This window comes from Dendropsophus ebraccatus, chromosome 9 (assembly GCF_027789765.1).
Source record: "Dendropsophus ebraccatus isolate aDenEbr1 chromosome 9, aDenEbr1.pat, whole genome shotgun sequence".
NCBI lineage: Eukaryota > Metazoa > Chordata > Amphibia > Anura > Hylidae > Dendropsophus > Dendropsophus ebraccatus.
Genome location: NC_091462.1, coordinates 101,360,752 through 101,385,836, shown reverse-complemented (window position 1 = coordinate 101,385,836; position 25,085 = coordinate 101,360,752). Strand labels below are relative to the sequence as shown.

The following is a 25,085-nucleotide window of genomic DNA, read 5'->3' as shown; positions in this document are numbered from 1 at the left end:
GTATCCACATGATTGGTGTCAACCATACCGCTCACATGAAGATCACCTGCAAGTGTGTATGTGTGCCTAAACATGTGGAACTGGTGGGTCTTCGGTGATCTTTTGAAAGGCTGGCAGCTACCAGCATTGCACAAGATTTGTCTTACCTGCTCTGGATCAACACAGTGGGGTGGTTGAACATGATGGACCGTATTAACTATGTGCAATAAATCAGCATATACACAAATGTAGGCTGCAGGCTTTATTATGTGGCGGTGTAGCCATACTGCACCATCAGCACTGGGCGGTTTCTCCGTAGCCCTGGAGGGAGGGCGGACTCCTTGTTATCTGTAGTAGTTCAGATCCCCTATGCCGTTACATACATTCCCTGTGCCGTTACATACATTCCCTGTGCTGCCTGTGAGTATACACCATATATCTAATGTCATTTTATTACTACAGTCGTTCATTTATAATACCGCCCTGTGTTTCTCTGCCTAGAAGGTGTGCGACATATTCAGCATTGTGTAACCCAGTTTAGCCTTATTGGATTATAAAGCACTCCATGATGAAATTACTAAAGAGTGTCATTATACAGATAGGCTGTAATAAGGTTACTGCACTATTACAATCCGCTATTATAAGATTAGTGTAAGCACCACTAGACCGCACTATTTATTATCAGCCCACGCTTTGTACCTTCTTATTGTCGTACCAAACCAGCAGTGCAATGCATTAAAGGGGTAGCTCAGCAAAAAAATTTTTCAAATCAACTTGATTTGTAATTTACTTCTATTAAAAAAAATCTAGAGTCTTCTAGTACTAATCAACTGCAGGAAGTGGTGTATTCTTTCCAGTCTGGAGAGCAGGACAGGTTTTCTATGGGGATTTGCTACTGCTCTGAACAGTTCCAGACATGGACAGAGGTGGCAGCAGAGAGCACTGTGTCAGACTGGAAATAATACACCACTTCCTGCAGGACATACAGCAGCTGATAAGTACCGGAAGACTGGAGATTTTTTTAATAGAAGTAAATTACAAATCTCTTGTACTTGCTGGGACCAGTTGATTTAAAAGATTTTTTTTTTTTTTTTTTTGCTGAACTACCCCTTTAATAATTACATTGGAGGTTGTAGGCTTTGGAAGATTTTTTTTGTCAAAATTGTCAGCTTGTAGGAGGTCTGATTGCTGGTACCTCCTGCAGTCTTGAGAACAGGGCTCCCACTCCTTTGTTTTTTTTTACATTATGATGCTGACCTTATATGAACAAGCCCTTGTCATGATCGCAATACTCGTACCTTGAGTTAGACGTTGACAAAAAGGGGCCACCCTGGTATTTCCCTGTCTATGTTCCAATACTCGCAACAGAGTGGGACTTAAGGGGTTATTTATCAGGGTGGTGTGGTGCTCTCCCCATCATGGAGGCAGCGGCCGTGGCAACAGGCTAGAGATATCTGGCTATCCCGTGTTTTGAGACTCTTGATTTGCATATTTACATTTTTGGGGGCATCAGTGGAGACTCTTGATTGAGTTTTTTTTCACTGTTCTCCTTGAGTTCAGTGATTACTGTGTTTTGTTGGTTGATTTGTCATTGCCCCTACTAGCCAGAATCCTACTCCACACTGACGAGGGGCAAATACCCCGAAACGGCTGTCTGTGGATGGAGGCCTGCCTTGGCAAGCCCTTGTCATGATCGCAATACTCGCATCTTGAGTTAGACATTGACAAAAAGGGACCACCCTGGTATTTCCCTATTTATGTTCCAATACTCGCAACCGAGTGGGACTTAAAGAGGACCTGTCACCCCCCATGCCGGGGTGACAGGCTCCTGACCCCCCGTTAGAGCGCCCTATACTTACCTAATCGCTTCGGGTCCCGCTTCCTGATGCGGTCGGGTCACGGAGATAGCAGCTCCCGAAGCCCGGCAAGCGCGCACACAGCAGAGTCCGACACTCATAGAGAATGAATGGGGAGTCAGATGCTCCGTCATTCTCTATGGGCATCGGACTCCCCTGTCAGCACGCGCGAGCTGATATCTCAGTGACCCGACCGACTCAGAAAGCGGGACCCGGCGCGATTAGGTAAGTATAGGGGGCTTTAACAGGGGGGTCGGGAGCCTGTCACCCCGGCACGGGGGGTGACAGGTATCCTTTAAGGGGCTATTTATCAGGGTGGTGTGGTGCTCTCCCCATCATGGAGGCACCCCGTGGCAACAGGCTAGAGATATCTGGCTATCCCGTGTTTTATCCCGTGTTAGATGTTTCATAAGTACTGGCAGTTGTTTTTCACTTCATATTAAAGCAAGGGGGGTAGTGGGAAAGTGTCTGCACTGTTGTATAGCAACCGCAGGGTCACAGTTCCGAGAGGAAACCAGGAAGTGAATAGATACATGGGGAAGAAAACTGGTACAGTGATGGAAGTTGCTTTACTAAAAACGGCATATTTGTTTGCCTGACACTGTACACATCTGATTCTACGTTCTTTGCTTTGTGACACTACCTTTAAAGTGTCACTGTCATTTCATTTTTTTTTGCAATAGTATAGGTGATTTTAAGAAACTTTGTAATTGGGTTTATTAGGCAAATATGCCATTATCTGCATTCATAAAGGCTTTCCCCAGGTCCCCCCTCCCCCTCTCATTCACTGCTCATTATCAGGAAATCTTGACCAGTTTACATGGGTCATAAACTGTCTAATCTATGGAAAGGGGAGGGGGAGGGGGAGGGGGAGGGGGGGGGGGGGGGGGGGGGGGAGATTAGTCACCAGCAGAGAACAAAGGGAGCTGTGTGAAAGCCCCTATTCAGAGGTCAGAGCAGTCAGTGCTGACTAGAGGAGATAGCCCGGTGATGTAGCTGTAAATTAACTCTTTGTTGTCCTGTTTTGGTGCCTCATCTCTCTCCACCCCTCCCCATAGAGAATCATGAAAACAGGGGGAGCAGGATGTGTGTGCGTGCATGTGTGTGTGTGTGTGTGTGTTTTCTGTATACAGTCCCCCCCACGCACCAGTCCTCTCCCCCTGTATACAGACCCCACGCACCAGTCCTCTCCCCCTGTATACAGACCCCATGCACAAGTCCTCTTCCCCTGTATACAGACCCCACGCACCAGTCCTCTCCCCTATATACAGACCCCCCACACACCAGTCCTCTCCCTCTGTATACAGACCCCACACACCAGTCCTCTCCCCTATATACAGACCCCCCACACACCAGTCCTCTCCCTCTGTATACAGACATCACAAACACCAGTCCTCTCCCCCTGTATACAGACTCCACACGCACCAGTCCTCTCCCCCTGTATACAGACCCCCCCCACACACACACACCAGTCCTCTCCCCCTGTATACAGACCCCACACACCAGTCCTCTCCCCCTGTATACAGACCCCCCACAAACACACCAGTCCTCTCCCCCTGTATACAGACCCCCCACACACCAGTCCTCTCCCCCTGTATACTGACCCCCCACACACCAGTCCTCTCCCCCTGTATACAGACCCCCCACACACCAGTCCTCTCCCCCTGTATACAGACCCCACACACACCAGTCCTCTCCCCCTGTATACAGACCCCACACACACCAGTCCTCTCCCCCTGTATACAGACCCCACACACACCAGTCCTCTTCCCCTGTATACAGACCCCACACACCAGTCCTCTCCCCCTGTATACAGACCCCACACACACCAGTCCTCTCCCTATGTACAGACCCCCCACACACCAGTCCTCTCCCCTGTATACAGACCCCACACACCAGTCCTCTCCCCCTGTATACAGACCACACACACCCCAGTCCTCTCCCCCTGTATACAGACCACACACACCCCAGTCCTCTCCCCCTGTATACAGACTCCCCACACACCAGTCCTCTCCCCCTGTATACAGACTCCCCACACACCAGTCCTCTCCCCCTGTATACAGACTCCCCACACACCAGTCCTCTCCCCCTGTATACAGACTCCCCACACACCAGTCCTCTCCCCCTGTATACAGACTCCCCACACACCAGTCCTCTCCCCCTGTATACAGACCCCACACACAGCAGTCCTCTACCCCTGTATACAGACCCCACACACACCAGTCCTCTCCCCCTGTATACAGACCCCACACACACCAGTCCTCTCCCCCTGTATACAGACCCCACACACACCAGTCCTCTCCCCCTGTATACAGACCCCACACACACCAGTCCTTTCTCTCTCTCTTCTTTCCTCTGCAGGAGTGAATGGTGCACCAGCTCACTACTTCCTGCTTGTAAGATCAATACTGTCCCGCCCCTCCTGCTGACATCACACTCAAAAGAGGATACAGCTTAGCATCTTAGCATCTACCTAAGAATCTCTCCCATAGAACACGAGACTTTGAATAGGGAACTATAGATCGCGTTCATGTTTCACCCGGTCGCGTTACACGGCTGCACAGCGTCTCATAGTAACGGAAGTTGGGGAACCGGAAGTGGATTTGAATGACAGATTGCGGGGACCGTGACCTCCTGATGCGGGCAATTAACCCTAGGATGGCAGTCATGTGACGGGGTAATATCGGTGTATATCGGGGAGCCTCCGGGGGCAGTCCTAGAGGTGAGCCGCAGATCATCCGTTGTTGTTGCCCGGGGGCTATGTTATTAGAGGGAGCATAGAAAGGAACTACAAGTCCCAGTATGGTGTAATAATAAATGCTGCGACTTGTAGTTGTACAAATGCTGGGGAGATAGCAGAAGCTGTCAGGGCAACCTATCTGCATGATGGGAGTTGTAGTTCTGTAGAGCTGTGCCTGTTAGGGCATGATGGGAATTGTAGTGTTAGAATAGATCAGGGATGGAGAACCTTTTGCTTTCCAGCTGTTGCAAAACTACAATTCCCATCATGCCTGGACAGCGCTGGAGGACCAAAGGTTGGACAGAGGTGGCAGCACTGTGTCAGACTGGAAAGAATACACCACTTCCTGCAGGACATACAGCAGCTGATGAGTATTGTAAGACTAGAGATTTTTAAATAGAAGAAAATTACAAATCTGTATAACTTTCTGACATCAGTTGATTTAAAAGAAAAAGATTTTCGCTGGATAATCCCTTTAAACTTTGGCTGATGGGAATTGTACACACATGTATATCAGTCTTATCCTCTTTTATCTATTTGCAGTCATGGCTATAAAGATCTTCTTTCCGACCTGCTGCTCAGCGGCAGAGAATGGACTTCTGATCGGACGCTGGGTGGGAGAGCACCGGTCCGCCATCGTCCTGGCCGTCCTGCACTTTCCGTTCATTCCCGCCAGTGTGAGGAAATACCTGAGTCAGCTGGAGCAAACGACGGGCGTCAGCCTCTCCGTCCTGGGAACCTGGAGCCATAGAAAAGCAGAGGCCGACGAGAAGATGGAGAACTTTCTGGGGGAGCTGAGCAGCATCTTTAAGCACCAGCCCTGGCTGCGGATGGCGAGGGAGTCCACCAGCAAGTTCTGGGACTGTCGGATTGAAGGGTTGGAGGATGAGGCCTCGGAGGACGTGGTCCTCGTCTACTACGATCAGAGGAAGGTCATGTTATCCGAGCTGCACTCCGCCACTGAACATTCAGAGATAGCCGCCATGTTTAATACAGTGGCCAAGAACCAGAACCTCTTTGCCAATGATAAGTACGACGAGGGGCCCCTGAAGTTAACACACTGGCAGTCTGAGGGCATGGAGGCCAGTATTATTGTGGAGCTGGGGAAGCAGGCGTCCGTGCCAGTGTGTGCTGTTCTTTCATTCTGCATCTCGGTGATCACAACCATCTGTAGCCTCAGGTACTAGCATAGTGCAGAGAGTGCCATGTATACTGTAAACATCACGTGGTCATGTGGTCACCTCGGTCAGTGGTATAAGAAACTTTACAACATACCTTATTAGAGGAAAATTCCTCCTTATTCACTTCCCAGGCTCCTTTCAAACTTCCTCCCCTCTGTTAAACTTATAACTTACTCCAAAAAAACATTTGGCTATGGATCAGATGTCCACACCAGTCTATGGAATATAGAGGAGGAGCTAAAGTGTCACTGTTGTTGTTTGTTTTTTTTTTTTGCAGAAATCAATAGTCCAGGCGATTTCAAGAAACTTTATAATTGGGTTTATTAGGCAAATATGGCATTATCTGCATTCCCCAGGCCCCCCCCCCCCCCACTTCCTGCTCTCTCTGTCACTGCTCATTATCAGGAGATCTCGACTAATTTACATCAGTCGGGCCCTGTGTAACCTATGGAGGAGGGAGATTTGTGGGCAGCAGAGAGCAGAGAACAAAGGATTACACAGCGGGACCTGTGTGAAAGCAGGTATTCAGAGGTCAGAGTGGTCAGTGCTGACTTTAGAGGAGATAGCCTGGTGATGGAGCTGTAAATTAACTCTTTGTTGTCCTGTTTTGGTGCCTCATCTCCCTCCACCCCTCCCCTCTATATAGACAACCATAAAGACAGGGGGGAGAGCTTCAAACTGCATTTTCATGATTTAAATGCATTTTTTCGGCCAATAAACCCAATTACAAAGTTTCTTAAAATTGCCTGTACTATTGATTTTTGCAAAAGAAAAATTAAACGACAGTGACACTTTAGGTGCAGGAAGAAGCACAGTGAAACTGCTAAAAAAACAGTGTTATAGCTAACATCAGGGCTGGATTTACAGCCAACACTGCGCAGTGCTGCTCTAGAATGTCCTCCACGCTGTTTGTGAAGGTGTGCCATAGAGACAGAAGACATTGTGCAGTGCATAGGAGACGTCATAGCAGCTGGTCTCTACCTACTAACTCAGGGACAACAGAAGTGTCAAAAGTTTTGGTTGGTCAGTGTGTGGGTATTGAGACCCCAACCATCTGCTAAAGTGAAGGGGGAGAGAATCTTGGCTAAGGGTCCTATTCCACGGGCCAAGGAGGGCCCGATCAACGATATAAACGAGCAGCGATCTGCTAGATCGCCGCTTGTTTACTGGGCCTATTCCACGGCCCGATGATCGTTGAGCGAAGGCTGCAAGGACATAGTTACCGATGTCCTTGCAGCCCTTGCAGCTTCATACATTACCTGGCTGCAGGGCTTGTCCTCCGCTCCGTCTCCTCCCCGGGTCCCCCGCGCTCTATCTTCTGAATGGCCGGTCAGCTGACAGGCCACACTCAGCCAATCACAGGCCGCGGCGGTCCCGGCCTGTGATTGGCTGAGCGCTCTGTCAGCTGACCGGCCATTCAGAAGATAGAGCGCGCGGGACCCGGGGATGAAGACAGCGCAGAGAAGAAGCCCTGCAGTCAGGTAATGCATGATGATGCTGCTTCTGTTTCTTCTTAAATCGTCGGTCGCCCGCCGCGCACCGCTATTCAACCGTAGCGATGCGCGGTGGGGGAACGATGATTTTAGGTCTGGCCCTAAATGAACGATCAGCCGATGACACGGTCATCGGCTGATCGTTCTCTCTATTTCACCGAACGATAATCGGCCGAATCGGTCCAAATGGGGCCGATCCGGCCGATTATCGTTACTGTGGAATAGGGCCCTAAGTGTCATGGATTTTTTTTTTTTTTTTTTTGGAGCCACCACATGTGACCAGTCAAAGCTTCTGACTGATGTGTCTCTCTCTATGACAGTACAGTTACAGTTAAATTGAATGTACCTGGTCGGTGCTGGCGTAGAGATCCCAGTGGTGCGGTCCATTTTTCAAAACATTACCTGGTTCCCACGCTCAGCGCACTGGAGGCAGATCCGCGGTGCCACCAGTGTAACAATATCCCCTCCCCTTGGTGACACAGCCATGCTCGACCCCAATGGAAGTGTGTCACCGAGAGGAGGCATTATCATTACACTGGTGGCACCAGGCCTACCTTCAGTGCATAGAGTGGGCACATGAAAAAAAACGTTGCCTAACATGGGAACCGGGTGGTGTATTGAAAAATGGAACCACTGTGATCTTTGGGCCTTTGTCAACTGAAAAAAAAATGTATTGGTACATTCACTTTAAGTAGATAACATGCTGTTCTTTTTTTTTACACAGGGTTCTTAGCGGGAAGCCTCTCTCCTTCCTTTGGAACAAGCTGTCTACTTGTGAACAACTGGGGAAACGCCTGGAGAACCTCCGAATTATCAGCAGCTCTGAGAAGGCCCAGGACCACACAACGTTCATGAGGTATCAGCTGCTAGTCCTCCAGGACAAATTATATATATATATATACAGCATGTGGGCAATGTCCTCATACCAAGTTTTATTTCTTGTTATGATGAATTAGGTTTTATATGTGACTTTGTCTTGTAGAAAGGCCAACACTGTCATGTCGCTGCTTCTAGACATTGTTCTTGGGATCTTCCTTATGTCCTGGCTGTATCGGGGGAACCACATAGGTCAGCTGGCTGATGCCCTCATGCCCGTGGCTGATGTGAGTCATGTCTCTTTCTCTTTTAGGATGCTTAGGGGGTGGGGGTCTTGTTTCTGTATAGTAATTTGTTTTGTTTCCCCCATAGCGTGTGGCTTTAGAACTTCAGAGCCTCCTGCAGTGGCTGATGGGAGCCCCGGCTGGGCTGAAGATGAACCGGGCGTTGGATGAAGTCTTGGGGAGATTCTTCATGTATCACATCCACCTGTGGATCAGTAAGTTACATGTGGGCCCAGGTGGTTATGATCAACTGAGAGCTGCATAAATTGGACAGGACTTGGTCCCATTGGAAACATATATATAATTTTTTTTTTTTTTTTTTAACAGTTTGGGCGAATAATATGAATTTGAGTGTAATGCACTTATAATGTATAGGTGTTCTTCTTTATGCCGATGCATTCTTCCCTTGTCACTGTAACACAGGCTGCTGTTAGGGACCACAAACTGTTATTCTAACATCAGGCTGAGTGTACAAGAGGCTAATTGCACAGGGGTGCCCCAGTCCTTAAAGTGTCACTGTCATTTGGAAAAGCATGTCATACAGACATGTTAAAAGTTCTAATCAGTCCTGGTTTGAGTGTTCAGACCTGTAACAATCGTGAGGATGAGCGGGGAATGGACCACTCTGCAGTGCAGTCTGCTCCCCGCTCTGTGTCAGTGAAAGAGTTAGGCTCCATAGACTTACAGTAGGAGCCCGACTCATCACGTAATGAGAGAGGACTGCGCTTAGCACGCTCTTCTCCGGGCTCATTCTCCCAATCAGTACAGGTCTGAACACTCTGGGAAAACATTTGACATGTCACTATAACATCTTTTGATTGTTCTGGGTCAAACAACAGTGACGCTTTAATCCCATCACAGGGAGGTATCCCTTCATCATGTAGTTAATAGAGATGAATGAACCTCGAGCACACATGGGTTCATTAGAACCTGAACGCTCTACATTTGATTACCAGTGGCTGAAGAAATTGGAAGCAGCCTTAGAGAGTCCTGGAAAGCATGCATACAGCCTTAGGGAGTCCTGGAAAGCATGCATACAGCCTTAGGGAGTCCTGGAAAGCATGCATACAGCCTTAGGGAGTCCTGGAAAGCATGCATACAGCCTAAGGCTGGGTTCACACTACGTATATTTGAGGCTGTATTTTTGAGGCTGTATAGCAACCAAAACAAGGAGTGGATTGAAAACACAGGCTCTGTTCACATAATGTTGTAATTGAGTGGATGGCCGTCATTTAATGGTAAATATGTGCTGTTATTTTAAAACAACGGCCGTTGTATTGAAATAATTGAAGTTATTTACCGTTATATGGCGGCCATCCACTCAATTTCAACATTATGTGAACAGATCCTTTCTGTGTTTTCAATCCACTCCTGGTTTTGGTTGCTATGAGGACCAAATACAGCCTCAAATATACATAGTACACAGCCATAAGGTCCTATTCCACAGGCCGATGGGGGCCCGATCAATAATGTAAACGAGCGCCGATCTGCTAGATCTGCTCTCGTTTACTGGGCCTATTACACGGCCCAATAATCGTTTAGCGAGGGCTGCAGGGATATTGATACCGATGTCCTTGCAGCCCTTGTTTAAACACCATACATTACCTAAGCATGTTGCAGGGCTTCTCCTGCACTCCTTCTTCCTCCTGTCCTGTGCGCAGCAGCAGCTTCAGTGTGGCCTGTCTGAGCTGACAGACCGCTCAGCCAATCACTGGCCGTGGCGGTCCTGGCCAGTGATTGGCTGAGCGGTCTGTCAGCTAAGACAGGCCGCACCGAAGCTGCTGCTGTGCTGCGGGAGGAAGAGGAGCGCAGGAGACCTGCAACATGTTAAGGTAAAGCATGGTGCTTCTGAAATCGCTCACCGCGCATCGCTATTCCACGCAGCTATGCGTGGTTGGTGCCCGACGATTTTAGGTTTGAACCTAAATAAACGATCCGCTGATGACACGATCATTGGCTGATCGTTGTCTCTATTCCACGGAGCGATATTCGGCCGAATCGGTACGATTATCGATCCATGTAATAGGGCCCTTAGGGCGGCATCCAACTTCTTCAGCTCCCAGTAATGAAATACAGAGCACTCAGGTTCAGATGAACCCAAGTGTGCTCGAGGTTCACTCATCTCTGGTAGTGTACAATGTTGACCATAGCAATCAAAGGTTAAACAAGCATGATGGTTCCCCCAGCTCTGGTCCTAGAACCAGCCGACCCTTATTCAGGGATGCCAAAAACTTTGCTGCAGACTGAGGAGCTGCAGGGGTCACAGTCAGAAGGTAGCTGGCACTGCTGGCTCTGTGTCAAGTGACTATGATGGCCGCATAAGTGTGTATAAGCCTATGGGGGATGTCTGGCGCACAACTCAGACCCTTATCGATTTACAAACTTTTTTACCTGTCTCTGCAACAGGTCAAATGGTTTTTCTTGTTTTTTTTTACCCCCTTACAGTAGTGATGTAGTTTCTGAAGCATTATGTAAAATAATGGGATATAAGATGAGCAGGAGACTGGAAATTAACAAGTAGCTTTAACTGAGATGCAATGGCAAAAATCCATTGTCTCCACTCCCTGTAACCACTTGTCACATGGTGCTGCATGTAAGTAGTAAGTAGACTGGTTATATATGAATACACATCACCCATCACTGGGATGTTTGCTTGCTAACTGCACAGAGCATGTACTTCATTGCCGCTTCACTCCCCTCCCTAACCCTAGTGCACTGCTTGCAGGTTACATCCGCCTGATGTCTCCATTCATTGAGGTCATCCTGTGGTACATTGGACTCTCAGCCTGCCTGGGGCTGTCCGTGGCTCTCTCTATCCTGTCTGATATCATAGCACTCCTCACCTTCCACATATATTGCTTCTATGTGTATGGAGCCAGGTAAGCAATCCCGTCACTTACACCATTATAAGGCTGGGTTCACACTACGTATATTTGAGGCTGCATGTTTGAGGCTGTATAGCAACCAAAACCAGGAGTGGATTAAAAACACAGAAAGGCTCTGTTCACATAATGTTGTAATTGAGTGGATGGCCGTCATTTAATTGCAAATATTTGCTGTTATTTTAAAACAACGGCTGTTATATTGAAATAATGGAAGTTATTTACCGTTATATGGCGGCCATCCACTCAATTTCAACATTGTGTGAACATATCCTTTCTGGGTTTTCAATCCACTCCTGGTTTTGGTTGCTATGAGGACCTGACATGAGGACCAAATACAGCCTGAAATATACATAGTGTGAACCCAGCCTTAGGCTGACATCAAGAGTTTATTTTTGCCTGAGTTGCATATTCAGGAATTTGGGTCTTATTTGGCAACACTGTAATTCAAAGTGTGGCACAGGGGTCCCATTTTGCCTTGGAGTGGGTGCTTGTCTCTATGATGACGGCTTAGCTCCTGTTCTATTGAACCGCAAAGGAAGAACTTGTAATTCAGACTATTTAATCCCTCTGTTCTGTTTTTCTTTCTTTGCTGTGATCAGAACACTGCAGCATGATGGACGCCAGTTCTTTTGGCCTTGGGTTACCAGGTTTGCCAGGAAAGTGATCAGTCATCCCTCAAGACCTAGCAAGGCCCCCCTGTTAGACCACAACAAGTGTTAGGGCCCTATTACATGGAACGATTATTGCGCGAAAAATCTTTATATCGTTCAAATATAAATGATAATCGTTCTGTGTAATTGCAGGCAGCGATCGAAAAATCGTTTGTATGTCGTTGATTGTTGATTTAGATCTGAATCTAAAATTATTGTTAATCTTTCTTTAATAGTTCGTGTAATTCCACATTTGTTCGCTCAAGTTCCACATTTTTTCACTATTCGTTCTGTGTAATTGCACATTGTTCATTGCTTTGCTGGGATCAGAAGGAATAAACGATCATAGTAACGATCGCAATAACGATCATAACTAATCACCACTGTTCTGTGTAATATGGTCAATGTGTAAATCTCATTTGCGATCGTTTATCGTTAGTCGTTAACAGTTAAAAATCGCTTTGTGTAATAGGACCCTTAAGGTCCGTTTACACGAAGCGATAATTTGCCCAATCGATCATTTAACGATTTTGAAGCAACGATTTGGTTTTTATAACGATTACCGTTTAGACGAATAAATTGTTAGAAAAATCGCTAGAAAATTCGATCAATCGGGAACGATATTGCGATCGTTTTTAAGATCGCTTAAGCCCATCTTACACATAGGGTGAATCTTTGAAAGACTATTTACACGACGCGATCTGCAAATTCTTAGCGAGCGACCAACGACGATTTGAGAACATGTTGAAAGATCACAATGAACGATTTCGTCATTTGATCGTTCACTGTGTTTACACAAACCGATTATCGCTCAAATGCCATCGTTTTTGCAAAAGTTCAAGCGATAATCGTTCTGTGTAAACGCACCATTACTTTAATGGGCACATTAGAGAGAAGGAGACGGGAGAAGTCTACTCTTAATGTGTTCTCTCCCGACTCTGTGTCACGTGACCAAGACCGCTGCATATTGTAAGTCTGTCTTGCTCACAGACAAAGAGCCGAGAGAGAGACAGTGAGCGTCTTTACCTGTGCTTATTTGCAGAACCTTCATAAGGTGCAAGTAGTTGTACGATCGGGTCACACTTCCCTGTATTGTTCATGTCGCTATTTAAATACATTGTTATCAGTCGCACATCATCTGTTTACCCAGGCAGATGTGGGGCCCATAAATTTTACGGCAAGCACAAAAGATGCGATCGGCCGACTAGCGGGCATTTTCCTCCTCTTCTGCTGATTGCTGACACTTTTACATGGGCCAATTATCATCTGAAGTAACATCTCTAGCAACGCAGGGCCTTAAAAGGTTTATCCAGTGCTACACAGACATGGCCACTTTCTTCCAGAGACAGCACCACTCTTGTCTCCAGTTTGGGTGCAGGTTTTGCAATTCCGTTTCATTGAAGTGAATGGAGCTTAATTGTAAACCACACCTGAACTTGGAGACAAGAGCAGTGCTGTCTCTGGAAGATAGGGCCATGTTTTTGTAATGCTTGATAACCCCTTTAAGCAAGCACAGATCTAGCAGATAGGCGCTTGCTTACGGTCCAGAGTCAGGCCATCTAATACGGCATTTAGACCCCCACAGATAATATTGGTCATTTATCACTTCTCTGGGAAACCCAATGCACCATCTGGATAGACAGACCACTGTGATCACGCTGGTTTTGCTGCTTTGGTTAGTCTTCGGTTTGCATTGCAGCCATACTGACCGATAATAACTTCTATAGCTCTTACACTAATGTGTGTGATCCCTATGGGCACCTGTTCTGTGTGAGATCAGTCGCTGTGTGAGGACTTCCTCTTTGACTGGTCTTTTCTCATCTCTCTATAGACTATACTGCCTGAAGATGCATGGGCTGTCTTCTCTCTGGCGTCTGTTTCGTGGGAAAAAGTGGAATGTCCTGCGACAGAGGGTGGACTCCTGCTCCTATGACTTGGATCAGGTACACATTCTCTGGTCTCTGTTGCCGGTCATAAGGTTCACTGAGATGGCAACTAGCGAAACATTACTACCAGAAACCCCTAGAATGCATTATGTTGTAATAACTATTTTTATCCTGACTTTTCTGCTGCAGCTATTCCTCGGGACCCTGCTGTTCACAATCCTGCTCTTTCTACTGCCGACCACTGCCCTTTATTACCTCGTCTTTACCCTGGTATGTATTGAGCACAACATATTGCAGTCCTAGCGACATGTCATGTATTATTGACCTCGCGCCGTAAGGTTTGGTAGGAAATTGCAGTCTGCCATTCTGGTGACCAGTGTTGCAGTTATCTGCTATTCATTGGATTGGAGTGCGCTCCACTCTCCACCCAGCAGGGACATGTGACTTGTTTGCTCCATCAACTTTAATGGAGCAAACGATTTGGATTTGATTGACAGCTCGGGAGTGAAGCTCAGCTGTATCTCGGGTTGCAGCAGGAGTGACACCCGATCAGTATCTTTTGGCATGCTCTGAGGGTAATACCCCTTTAAAATGCAGTTTATTCCTTATTGTTACATTGACTCATCTAATGATAACCAAGGGAAGCATCTTGACGTTAGAACAGATGGGTAAATATTAGATTTGTAAAACCAGAATGAATTTAATAAGAAAAAATGATATATATATATATATATATATATCTAGTGCTGGCAGCAACGGTTGTAGCACTGAGCCTATCTGCAAACATTTATCAAGCGATGAGATCCATTACTTAGGAAGGTGCCCAGAAGGGAACTGACGATGCACGTCTTTATTAGAAATAGCCGCTCTGTCTGTTATGTCATTTTCGCTATTGATTGTGACAGCTGAGGGGTTAAACAGCTGAGATTGACGTTATGTAAAGAATGCAGATTTAGTGAGCCTGTCCTGCCGTCAGCTTATACTACTGTATACTGCCTGGTCCTGGTACATGATATGTTTTCCTATCCTCCTTCCGATAGCTGCGGCTTGTCATGATAGCAGTGCAAGGCATCATCCAAATGACTATAGATCTGCTCAGCACCCTCCCGTTCTATGCACTGTTACTGCGTTTATGTCGCTCATACAGGCTGGCAGGTGAGTTTCTGCTAATATCCTAGCATACATGCTCAGTGTGTATAGTGGTCTGCTTACTGTAGTAATGGCATTCTCTCTCCTCTTACAGCGGGGGTTAAATTTCACATGCTGGAGCAAAAGAGCGGAAAACCTCTCAGGTTATTGATGCAGGTAAAGTACTGATTTTAATTTCCTAAAGTTCTCAACATTTGCCATGGTAATACTAGGGGAAAGAGGAATCGGACATGTTCTTAAAGGGATTCTCCAGCGTTAAAAAAACAGACACTTTCTTCCAGAGACAGCACTGCTCTTGTCTCCAGTTTGGGTGCAAATCTTGCACTCAGTTGCATTGAAATTGCAAACCACACTTGAACTGGAGACAAAATGGGTGCTGTCTGTGGAAGAAAGTGGCCGTGTTTTTCTAACCCCTTAAAGGAAGATAAGTCGCCACCAGAGATTGTAATGTGGAACAATCACATGCATTCTCCGCTGAACTGAATGTACACTTATTCAGAGACTATAGGAGGAGAAGAGGTGCTTATATCTAATATTTACTCTTGTCTTGCCATAGATTAACCCCTTACCCTATGGAGAGGTGCTGCACACTTACCGACTGCCATCCTGGAGATGCTACCCCAAGGATTCCTGGGGCTCCCTATGCAAAAAATTGTTCATTGGAGAAGTGATCTACCCCTGGAAGCAGAAGAAGAATAAAGAGCATTAAGAGAAAGTATCCGCAGCCTTACTGTGATGTGACAGGATGAGACATTGGAACATTCCTTACCCATACAATAATATTTCTATCAATGTGATCAGACACAATCGACAATGAAACGTGCCATCCCTCTTGCTGCATTTACTTGTGCACTTTTATATGACACTCATATTGAATAGGAAAAGTTCTGACAGTAGCCTGCACTAACCAGCGACATGCTCTGGGGGTCAGAATCTCTCTCAGTAATAGCCATAAACAGCGCCTTCCTTGCCTATAGGCTGCATCTGGTATTGCAGCATAGTCATCTTCATGGTGACTGTACTGCAATACCAGGCATTGCCTATGGCTGCTTCTGGAAGGGGGCAGAACTCCTTATGAATTCTGACAGATCCTCTGTAGAAGTTGCTATCCCTTCTCAGAGACTTTTGCTATTTGATATATTGGAGCATGGCAGCTATGCACACGTTACCCCGCAGCAAGAGAGGCTTCTAGATCTATACTATATACATAGAGGTGATATGAGGCCAAAATGAAGGATTAATATGTGCCACATAGAAACCTTATGACCTACAGGTATTGTAGCCACGATGAACAGTCTTATAAAACTTAGTGGACAAAATGAACAAAACACACCTAGTTTTATGTAAATTATAACGTGCAGTTTTCTGATATACTGAGGGGGAGATTTATCAAACATGGTGTAAAGTGAAACTGGCCCAGTTGCCCCTAGCAACCAATCAGATTCCACCTTTTATTCCACACAGACTCTTTGGAAAATGAAAGGTGGAATCTGATTGGTTGCTAGGGGCAACTGAGCCAGTTTCACTTTACACCATGTTTGATAAATCTCCGTCCTTTGTGTTTAAATTCCTCGCCATTTCCAAGATGGCGGCTTTCTGTCAGCGAACTAAGAAATTCATCTATATACCCAGTGATTAAAAACCTGCGGTGATGATGATGGCCAGCCAACAGGGTGTACAGCTTCTTACAATGTGTCAGTGACCCCTCTTATAATTTAATTGAAACCTTATATAACTTTATTGTACAATAAACATTTTATATATTTAGTTAAAGTTGGAGAAGTGAAGGACACATAGATTTCTAAAGACAAATGAAGCTGGGACCATAAAAAGTGTATTAACATTGGGACTGAGAAGTTTTTGGGACTGAGAAGTTTTTAGCAGTGTATATGTGTGTGTGTGTGTGTGTATATATATATATATATATATATATATATATATATATATAATATATTTATATATATATATATATATATATAAGATTTCTCAATGTATACTCAATGTAAGAGGTTAGATGCAGCCCTATGGAGTTTTGGAACACATGGGTATATAGATGTATCCATGTTTTCCATGGCTCCCTAGGGCTGCATCTAACTTCTTCAGCCGCCGGGAATCAAATGCTCAGTGCTGGGGCTCGGATGAACCAAAGCGTGCTCAAAGTTCATTCATCTCTAGTAAAAAGTTTTGATTGGTTGGGATCTGAGTGTTAAAGTGTCACTGTCACTTCACAAAACTTTTCACATCATAGAGACATGTCAAAAGTTTTGATTGGTCTGGGGCTGAGTGTTCAGACCCGTACCGATCGGGAGATAGAGCCAGGAGAAGACGCGCTGCAGCGTGTCCTCTCCCAGCTCTGTTATGTGATCAGTCGGGCTCCATAATAAGTCTGACTGATCACGTGACACAGAAAGCGCAATCTAGAGCCAGTTCACACAGTGTAAAATCAGCTGAATTCCGCGGTGGAGAGAATTCTTGAGGGGAGAGAGGCAGAAGCGGAGGTGCGAGCCGTCTCATAGAGACAGACGACAGGCAGAATTCAGCGGCGGAGAGTTCCGCCGATTTTACTCTATGTGAACTGGCCCTTACAGTTGAAAGGATACTCCTTTGTGCTCTGATGTCTAAGCAGAAAGCATTATAGATTTTGTTTCTTTAATTCTCTTCCTATTTGTCTACATTTGTACTGGTCCGAGGTGCCATTTAACACTGCATTAAGATTTTTTTTTTCTTTTTACCATTGTTATTATGTGTAGTTCATTGTTCCCCTTCCTGATTTATTATTAGAGCCCGGCCGTTTATTACACAATCCTTCTGTAGTGATTCCAGACTAATCCTCCTCTTTATGGTTACAATCCAGATCCTTGTACTTCTATTTCTCATTATACCCCTGTACCTGGAGACTGATCTCTATTCCAATCATTGATGACGTCTGTGAATAGTTTTTTGTACAATTTTTAATTGTGGAAATTCCTAAAGAAAATATATAATTTTCTCCAGATTGGTTGTGATTTATTCTTTCTGGGTTTATATCAATGTGTTTCCTATCCATCCCACATTTTTTGACAGCACCGGGAGAGGGGGGATCCATCCTGCAGGTATATGGAGATAGAACTTTCTTCAAAAACATCACCACTCTTGTCCTCAGTTTTTGTGTGGGGTTTTGCATAATCATTCCATTGGAGTTGTAATATCACACACAACCTGAGGACAGGGGGTGGCGCTGTTTTTGAAAGGAAGCAGCTGTGTTTATCCTAATCCTGGACAACCCCTTTTTAGAAGAAAATAAGTGGTTTAAAGGACAGTGAAACAAGGGCATTGGAGGGGTTTTCCAGGGCTTTTATACTGATGGCTTATCCTCAGGGTAGGCCATCAATGTCTGACAACCCCCACCAATCGGCTATTCACCAGAGACGTGTCTCTAGCATGTACACAATGAATGTGTTCAGGAGCAGACCACCCTCTGGTCATTGTGTAGTGTCTGGGCCAGGAACATAGCACAGCCATTACACAATAAGCTGTAATGGTTCTATTCATTATGTATATGCTGGAGCTGAAGACCTCATGAAATCGAAAACTTTGACATCAAAAGCGATGCCAAAAGTTTTATACTAATGATGCTTAACCCCTTCAAGACCGAGCCTATTTGCACCTAAAAGACCAGGCTCATTTTTCAAAATCTGACCTGTCTCACTTTATGCGCTTTATAGCTCAGTGATGCTTTAACGTATGCTAGCGATTCTGAGATTGTTTTTTCGTCACATATGGCACTTTATATTAGTGGCAAAATTTGGTCACTACTTTGTGTGTTTTTTGTGAAAAAAACATCAAAATATCATGAAAAATTGAAAAAAGTAGCATTTTATGAACTTTGAAATTCTCTGCTTCTAAAAAAAGATGTTGTATTACATAAATTAGTTACTAAGTCACATTACCGATATGTCCTCTTTATTCTGGCTTCATTTCATAAACATATTTTACTTTTTTAGGGTGTTACGGGGGTTAGAAATGTATCAGCAAATTACCACATTTTCGTGAAAGTTTCCAAAACTGATTTTTTTTGGGGACCAGTTCTTATTTTTAGTTGATTTAGGAGGTTTGTATACTGGAAACCCCCATAAGTGACCCCATTTTGGAAACTAGACACCTTAAAGAATTAATCTAGGGGTATAATGAGCATTTTAACCCTACAGGGGCTGGAGGAAAGTATTCACCATTAGGCTGTAAAAAAATGAAAAATTAAAATTTTCCAATAATATATACATTTAGATTAAAGTTTCTCATTTTCAAAAGGAACATGAGAGAAAAAGCACCCCAAAATTTGTAACACATGTTCTCTTGAGTACTACGGTACCCCATATGTGGGCGTAAACCACTGCATGGGCACACAGCAGGGCTCAGAAGGGAAGGAGCGCCAATTAGCTTTTCCATTGCAGATTTTGCTGAAGAAGTTTCCGAGCGCCAGGTGCATTTGCAGTGCCCCTGTAGTGTCAGCAGAGAGAAAAAAACCCCATAAGTCACCCCATTTTGGAAAGTACACCCCTCAAAGAATTCATCTTGGGGTAGGATGAGCAATTTGACCCCACAGGTGTTAGAGGAAAGTATTCAAAATTAGACAGTAAAAATGAAAAACTCAAATTTTTTCCAATAATATGTTCCTTTAGTTTGAAATTTTTCAATTTCACGAGGAACAAGAGAAAAAAAGTACCCCAAAATTTGTAACGCAGGTTCTCCTGAGTAAAAAGGTACCTCATATGTCGGTATAAACCACTGCATGGGCACACAGCTGGGCTCAGAAGGGAAGGAGCGCCAATTAGCTTTTTCAATGCAGATTTTGCTGAAGAAGTTTCTGAGCGCCAGGTGTGTTTGCAGAGCCCCTGTAGTGCCAGCGGAGTAAAATCTCGCCATAAGTCACCCCATTTTGGAAAGTCCACCCCTCAAAGAATTCATTTTGGGGTGTGGTGAGCATTTTGACCCCACAGGTATTAGAGGAAAGTATTCAAAAGTAGACAGTAAAAATGAAAAACTCAAATTTTCCCAATAATATGTTCGTTTAGTTTGAAATTTCTCAATTTCACGAGTAACAAGAGAAAAAAAGTACCCCAAAATTTGTAACGCAGGTTCTCCTGAGTAAAAAGGTACCTCATATGTCGGTATAAACCACTGTATGGGCACACATCAGGGCTCAGAAGGGAAGGAGCGCCAATTAGCTTTTTCAATGCAGATTTTGCTGAAGAAGTTTCTGAGCGCCAGGTGGGTTTGCAGTGCCCCTGTAGTGCCAGCGGAGTAAAATCTCGCCATAAGTCACCCCATTTTGGAAAGTGCACCCCTCAAAGAATTCATCTTGGTGTGTGGTGAGCATTTTGAACCCACAGGTATTAGAGGAAAGTATTCAAAAGTAGACAGTAAAAATGAAAAACTCGAATTTTTCCAATAATATGTTCCTTTAGTTGGAAATTTCACGAGGAACAGGAGAGAAAATTCACCCCAAAATCTGTAACGCAGGGTCTCCTGAGTAGAACGGTACCCCATATGTGGGCATAAACCACTGTATGGGCACACAGCCGGGCTCAGAAGGGAAGGAGCGCCAATTAGCATTTTCTCTGCAGATTTTTCTGAAGAAATTTCTGAGCACCAGGTGCGTTTGCAGAGCCCCTGTAGTGTCTACAGAATAGAATCCCCCCAAAAGTCCCCCCATTTAGGAAAGTACACCCCTCAAAGAATTCATATTGGGGTAGGATGAGCATTTTGGCCCCACAGGTATTAGAGGAAAGTATTCAAAATTGGCCAGTAAAAATGAAAAACTTGAATTTTTCCAATAATATGTTGGTTTAGTTTGAAATTTCTAAATTTCACAAGGAACAGGAGAAAAAATGTACCCCAAAATCTGTAACGCAGGTTCTCCTGAGTACAACGGTACCCCATATGTGGGCATAAACCACTGTATGGGCACACAGCAGGGCTCAGAAGGGAAGGAGCGCCAATTTGCTGGAGCAAAACCGCAGCTAGTAACAGTTATTAGAATAGCGCAGTTACTAAAATACAGTAAAAAAAATTAGATTACAGGTAATGTGGGGTGGTTACGGGTAATCTGGGGTGGTTCCGGGTAATCTAGAGGTGGTTTCGGGCAGTCTGAGGTGGTTACAGGCAGTCTGGGGTGGTTACGGGCAGTCTGGGGTGGTTACGGGAAGTCTGGGGTGGTTACGGGTAATCTGGGGTGGTTACGGTTAATCTGGGGTGGATACGGTCAACATGGGGTGGTCACAGGCAACCTGCTGTGGTTACGGCAACCTGGGGTGGTTACAGGCAACCTGGTGTGGTTAGAGGCAACCTGGGGTGGTTACAGGCAACCTGGGGTGGTTAGAGGCAACCAGGGGTGGTTATGGGCAACGTGGGGTGAATACGGACAACCTGCTGTGGTTACAGACAACCTGCTGTAGTTACAGGCAACCTGCTGTGGTTATGGACAATCTGGGGTGGTTGCGGACAATCTGGGGTGGTTACAGGCAACCTGCTGTGGTTACGGACAATCTGGGGTGGTTGCAGGCAACCTGCTGTGGTTACGGATAAACTGAAGTGCTAATAGGTAATCTGAGGTGGGTACCTGTAATCTGGAGTGGGTCACTGGCAATTTGGGGTGGTTAGAGGCAAGGTACAGTGTTCAGAGGCAAGGTGCGGTGGTCAGATGCAAGGTGCGGTGGTCATAGGCGATGTGCGGTGGTCATAGGCGACGTGCGGTGGTCAGAAGCAAGGTGCGGTGGTCATAGGCGACGTGCGGTGGTCATAGGCGACGTGCGGTGGTCAGAGGCGACGTACGGTGGTCAGAGACGACGTGCGGTGGTCAGAGGCAAGGTGCGGTGGTCAGAGGCAACCTGCGGTGGTTGCGTGCAATCTGGGGGGTTACATGTAATCTGGCATGATTATGGGCAATCTGCGGTGGTTATGCCCAACCTGCGGTGGTTATGCCCAACCTGCGGTGGTTAGGGGCAACCTGGAGGGGTTACAGACAATCTAGAATTGTTACGGATAGAGTGAAGTGCTTATAGCTAATCTGGGGTGGTTACATGTAATTTGGGGTGGTTACAGGCAATCTGGGGTGATTACGGACAATCTGGAGGGGGTCACTGGCAACGTGCGGTGGTTACGGGCAACGTGCGGTGGTTACGGGCAACGTGCGGTGGTTATGGGCAACGTGCGGTGGTTACGGGTAATCTGGGGGGTTACGTGCAATCTGACGTGATTACGGACAACCTGGGGTGGTTACGGGCAACGTGCGGTGGTTACGGGTAATCTGGGGGGGGGTTAGGGGTAATTTGGGAGTAAACTGTAATTATTACTATAATAAAAAGTGTGTGTTTTATTTTTTTGTATGTTTGTCACTTTTTGTACTTTATACATTCATTTTCACTGTATTACTATGATTACTGTGATATTTTCTATCACAGTAATCATAGTTCAGTGACAGAGACCAAATTGGTCTCTGTCACTTTAAATTTTCAGAGCTTGGCTGGTTGTGGAGCGCATGCGCACTTCATAACCAGCCAGGACGTCGAGGAGGAAGGAGCTCCGTGGATCCGGTGAGTATATGGGGAAGGGATGGTGACTCGGGGACGGGGGTGACAGGGGGGGTGGGGGGACATCACTTCTTATCCCCTGTCACCAATCATTCATGGTGACAGGGGATAAAAAGTGCCGGCGGCACATGGTACAAGCGATCAGCGGTATATAGTATATACCGCTGATCGCTTGTACCGGGACCCCACAGGGGGGGTCCCGATGACTGCCCCATGCTCTCCGCTACCTCCGGTGGCGGAGAGCATGGGGCTTTCATTCATTTTTCTTGATTGATCACTGTGAACAGACATTAGTCTGTTCACAGTGATCGCGGCGGCCATCTTGGATCCGATGGCCGCCGCGGGAGGGGGGGTTAGTGACTGGGGCACTAGGGGGCTGATCTGGGGTCTGATTTTTACTTATTTCATCTCCCCCCACCGTGGATTCACGGTGGGGGGAGATGAAATACAGCGGCGGCACCGGCCCATTAGTGACCGCCGTTTCGGCGGTCACTAAGGGGTTAATGGGGGTCAGCTGCGGGATCGCAGCTGATCCTCATTATCTCCGGTGCTGTACACAGATGAGAGCGGGATCGCTGTCCCTGCAGCGATCCCGTTCTCATCACAAAGCCCCTGTCAGTCAGGAACGTATATGTACATTCCTACTGCACGGGGCATGTGCAATAGGAACGTATATATACAGATGGCTGACGTGAAGGGGTTAAAGGGGTACTCCAGCGAAAATCTTTTTCTTTCAAATCAACTGGTTTCAGAAAGTTATATAGATTTGTAATTTACTTCTATTTAAAAATCTCCAGTCTTCCCATACTTATCAGCTGCTGTATGTCCTGCAGGGAGTGATGTATTCTTTCCAGTCTGACACAGTGCTCTCTGCTGCCACCTCTGTCCATGTCAGGAACTGTCCAGAGCAGGAGAGGTTTTCGACCTGGACAGAGATGGCAGCAGAGAGCACTGTGTAAGACTAAAAGAAAAGACCACTTTATGCAGGACATACAGCAGCTGATAAGTATGGGAAGACTTGAGATTTTTAAATAGAAGTAAATTACAAATCTGTATACTTTTGAAACCAGTTAAGTTGAAAGAAAAAGATTTTCGCTGGAGTACCCTTTTAAGATGCTTCTCCGATGCAGCCATCTCCATTCAGTGCCTCCTTCCTCCCTTTGGCTGATGACTGATACTATTGTGCCTGCGCTGGGTTGGGGCACATGCCACAGCCCAATGCTGCCTGTCACCTACATTGACATATATATGCACAGGTGTGACATGGATTATAATGATGAAGTATACCAGCCGCAGCAGGCTTTAGGACCATGTGGGGTCCCGGCTTGAATAGGGCGCAGGTGTCCAGTAAACCACAGATTAAAGCGGTTGTTTCATGGAAAGGGTATTTATTAAAATCACGACGCGTTTCGGCCGCCAAGTATGAGGTGGCCTTTCTCAAGTTTTACAAAGCATACTGAAGGACAGGGGTTTAAATGGTGTATGGTATGACATGAATAAAATATCACTTCCGGGGCAACAACATAAATATAAGTGATGCCACAGATATATATACATAAACTAATACAAGAAACCAGTACAAAAACATAGTATCCGCAACATATATAAATGAAAATTGCATAAACTTACATTTCCTGAGAGTTCCGAAGGTCAGCGTCCGGATCCGGCATAGTCACGTGAGCGGCCAGGCGTCCTTACGTCATTACGATCGTGCGCTCCGGCGTCACATGATTCCGGAGTTCCGAAGACGTGGCTAACGAAAACTGCGTAAAACATGTTTAAAAATAGCATAGTAACGTAAATGGAGTAAGACTCGGAACTAGGTCTCTAAGAATACAGAAGATATAAAAATATATATAAAAAAATAAACATATAAATGATGAATGCATCCATCCGTCCAATGAACAGAAACTGAATAGTTGCCTTAAATAAGTAGATAAATAAAATACAATGATAAATAGCATAAAATAGGATATATGTGTTCAAGACGCCATCTAGTGGTTAAAGGATAGTTAGCAGGATGATTAAATATATTAATAAAAGATAGGTATAAATATGTGTAGAATAGTATATATATGTATATAAAAATAGAATATGTATATAAAAAATGTGTATATAGAAATGCATGTATAAATAATATATGGGGGCTGATTGGATGTATAAGTGGGTGAATAAATACCATATGTAAAAAAAATTTTCCTTTTTGTGTATATATCTGTATATGGGGCTCAATCTGTTAACTCTATGCATTCGTTAAGGCCATCAGGTGTCAAGGACTGAACTCGATAAATCCAAAAGGACTCACGTTTACATAAAGACGACCAACGGTAAGTATTGTGGGCAGAAATTTGTTCAATAGGAAAAATTTTTATATTGGAAAAATTACTATTGTGGTGTTCGGTGAGATGTTTGGATACGCTTTGTTTTAAAAAGCCTTTGGCAGTGTTGTGACGGTGGCCGTTAATCCTTTTGTGTAAGGTTTGTTTCGTGCGTCCGATGTACTGGAGGCCACAGACACATGAAAGTAAATAGATGACATAGGTACTAGAACAGTCGAGTCTTTGTTTGATGGGATATGAAACTCCCGTAACGTTAGAG

The 25,085-nt window shown here is 45.4% G+C and overlaps 1 protein-coding gene and 1 long non-coding RNA gene across 3 annotated transcripts; one reads left to right on the top strand and one right to left on the bottom strand.

Moving 5' to 3' along the window:
* Positions 1-378: 378 nt before the first annotated feature.
* Positions 379-16,315, top strand: PIGQ (phosphatidylinositol glycan anchor biosynthesis class Q). 2 transcript variants are annotated; one of them, XM_069984081.1, is made up of 11 exons: positions 379-399; positions 5,119-5,755; positions 7,974-8,105; positions 8,232-8,352; positions 8,438-8,564; positions 11,075-11,228; positions 13,716-13,827; positions 13,960-14,040; positions 14,811-14,925; positions 15,014-15,075; positions 15,476-16,315. In XM_069984081.1, exons 2-11 carry the CDS (start codon positions 5,121-5,123, stop codon positions 15,626-15,628), a joined length of 1,692 nt encoding a protein of 563 aa, XP_069840182.1. In that variant the 5' UTR covers positions 379-399; positions 5,119-5,120; the 3' UTR covers positions 15,629-16,315. The 2 variants fall into 2 exon arrangements, with proteins under 2 accessions (XP_069840182.1, XP_069840181.1); XM_069984080.1 differs by lacking the exon at positions 379-399 and adding an exon at positions 4,330-4,557.
* On the bottom strand, positions 8,167-24,244 carry LOC138801353 (uncharacterized). The gene is made up of 3 exons (XR_011364606.1): positions 24,117-24,244; positions 15,515-15,597; positions 8,167-8,554 (listed from the first exon to the last, which is right to left on the bottom strand). It is a non-coding gene; the product is annotated as an uncharacterized lncRNA (long non-coding RNA).
* Positions 24,245-25,085: the final 841 nt, after the last annotated feature.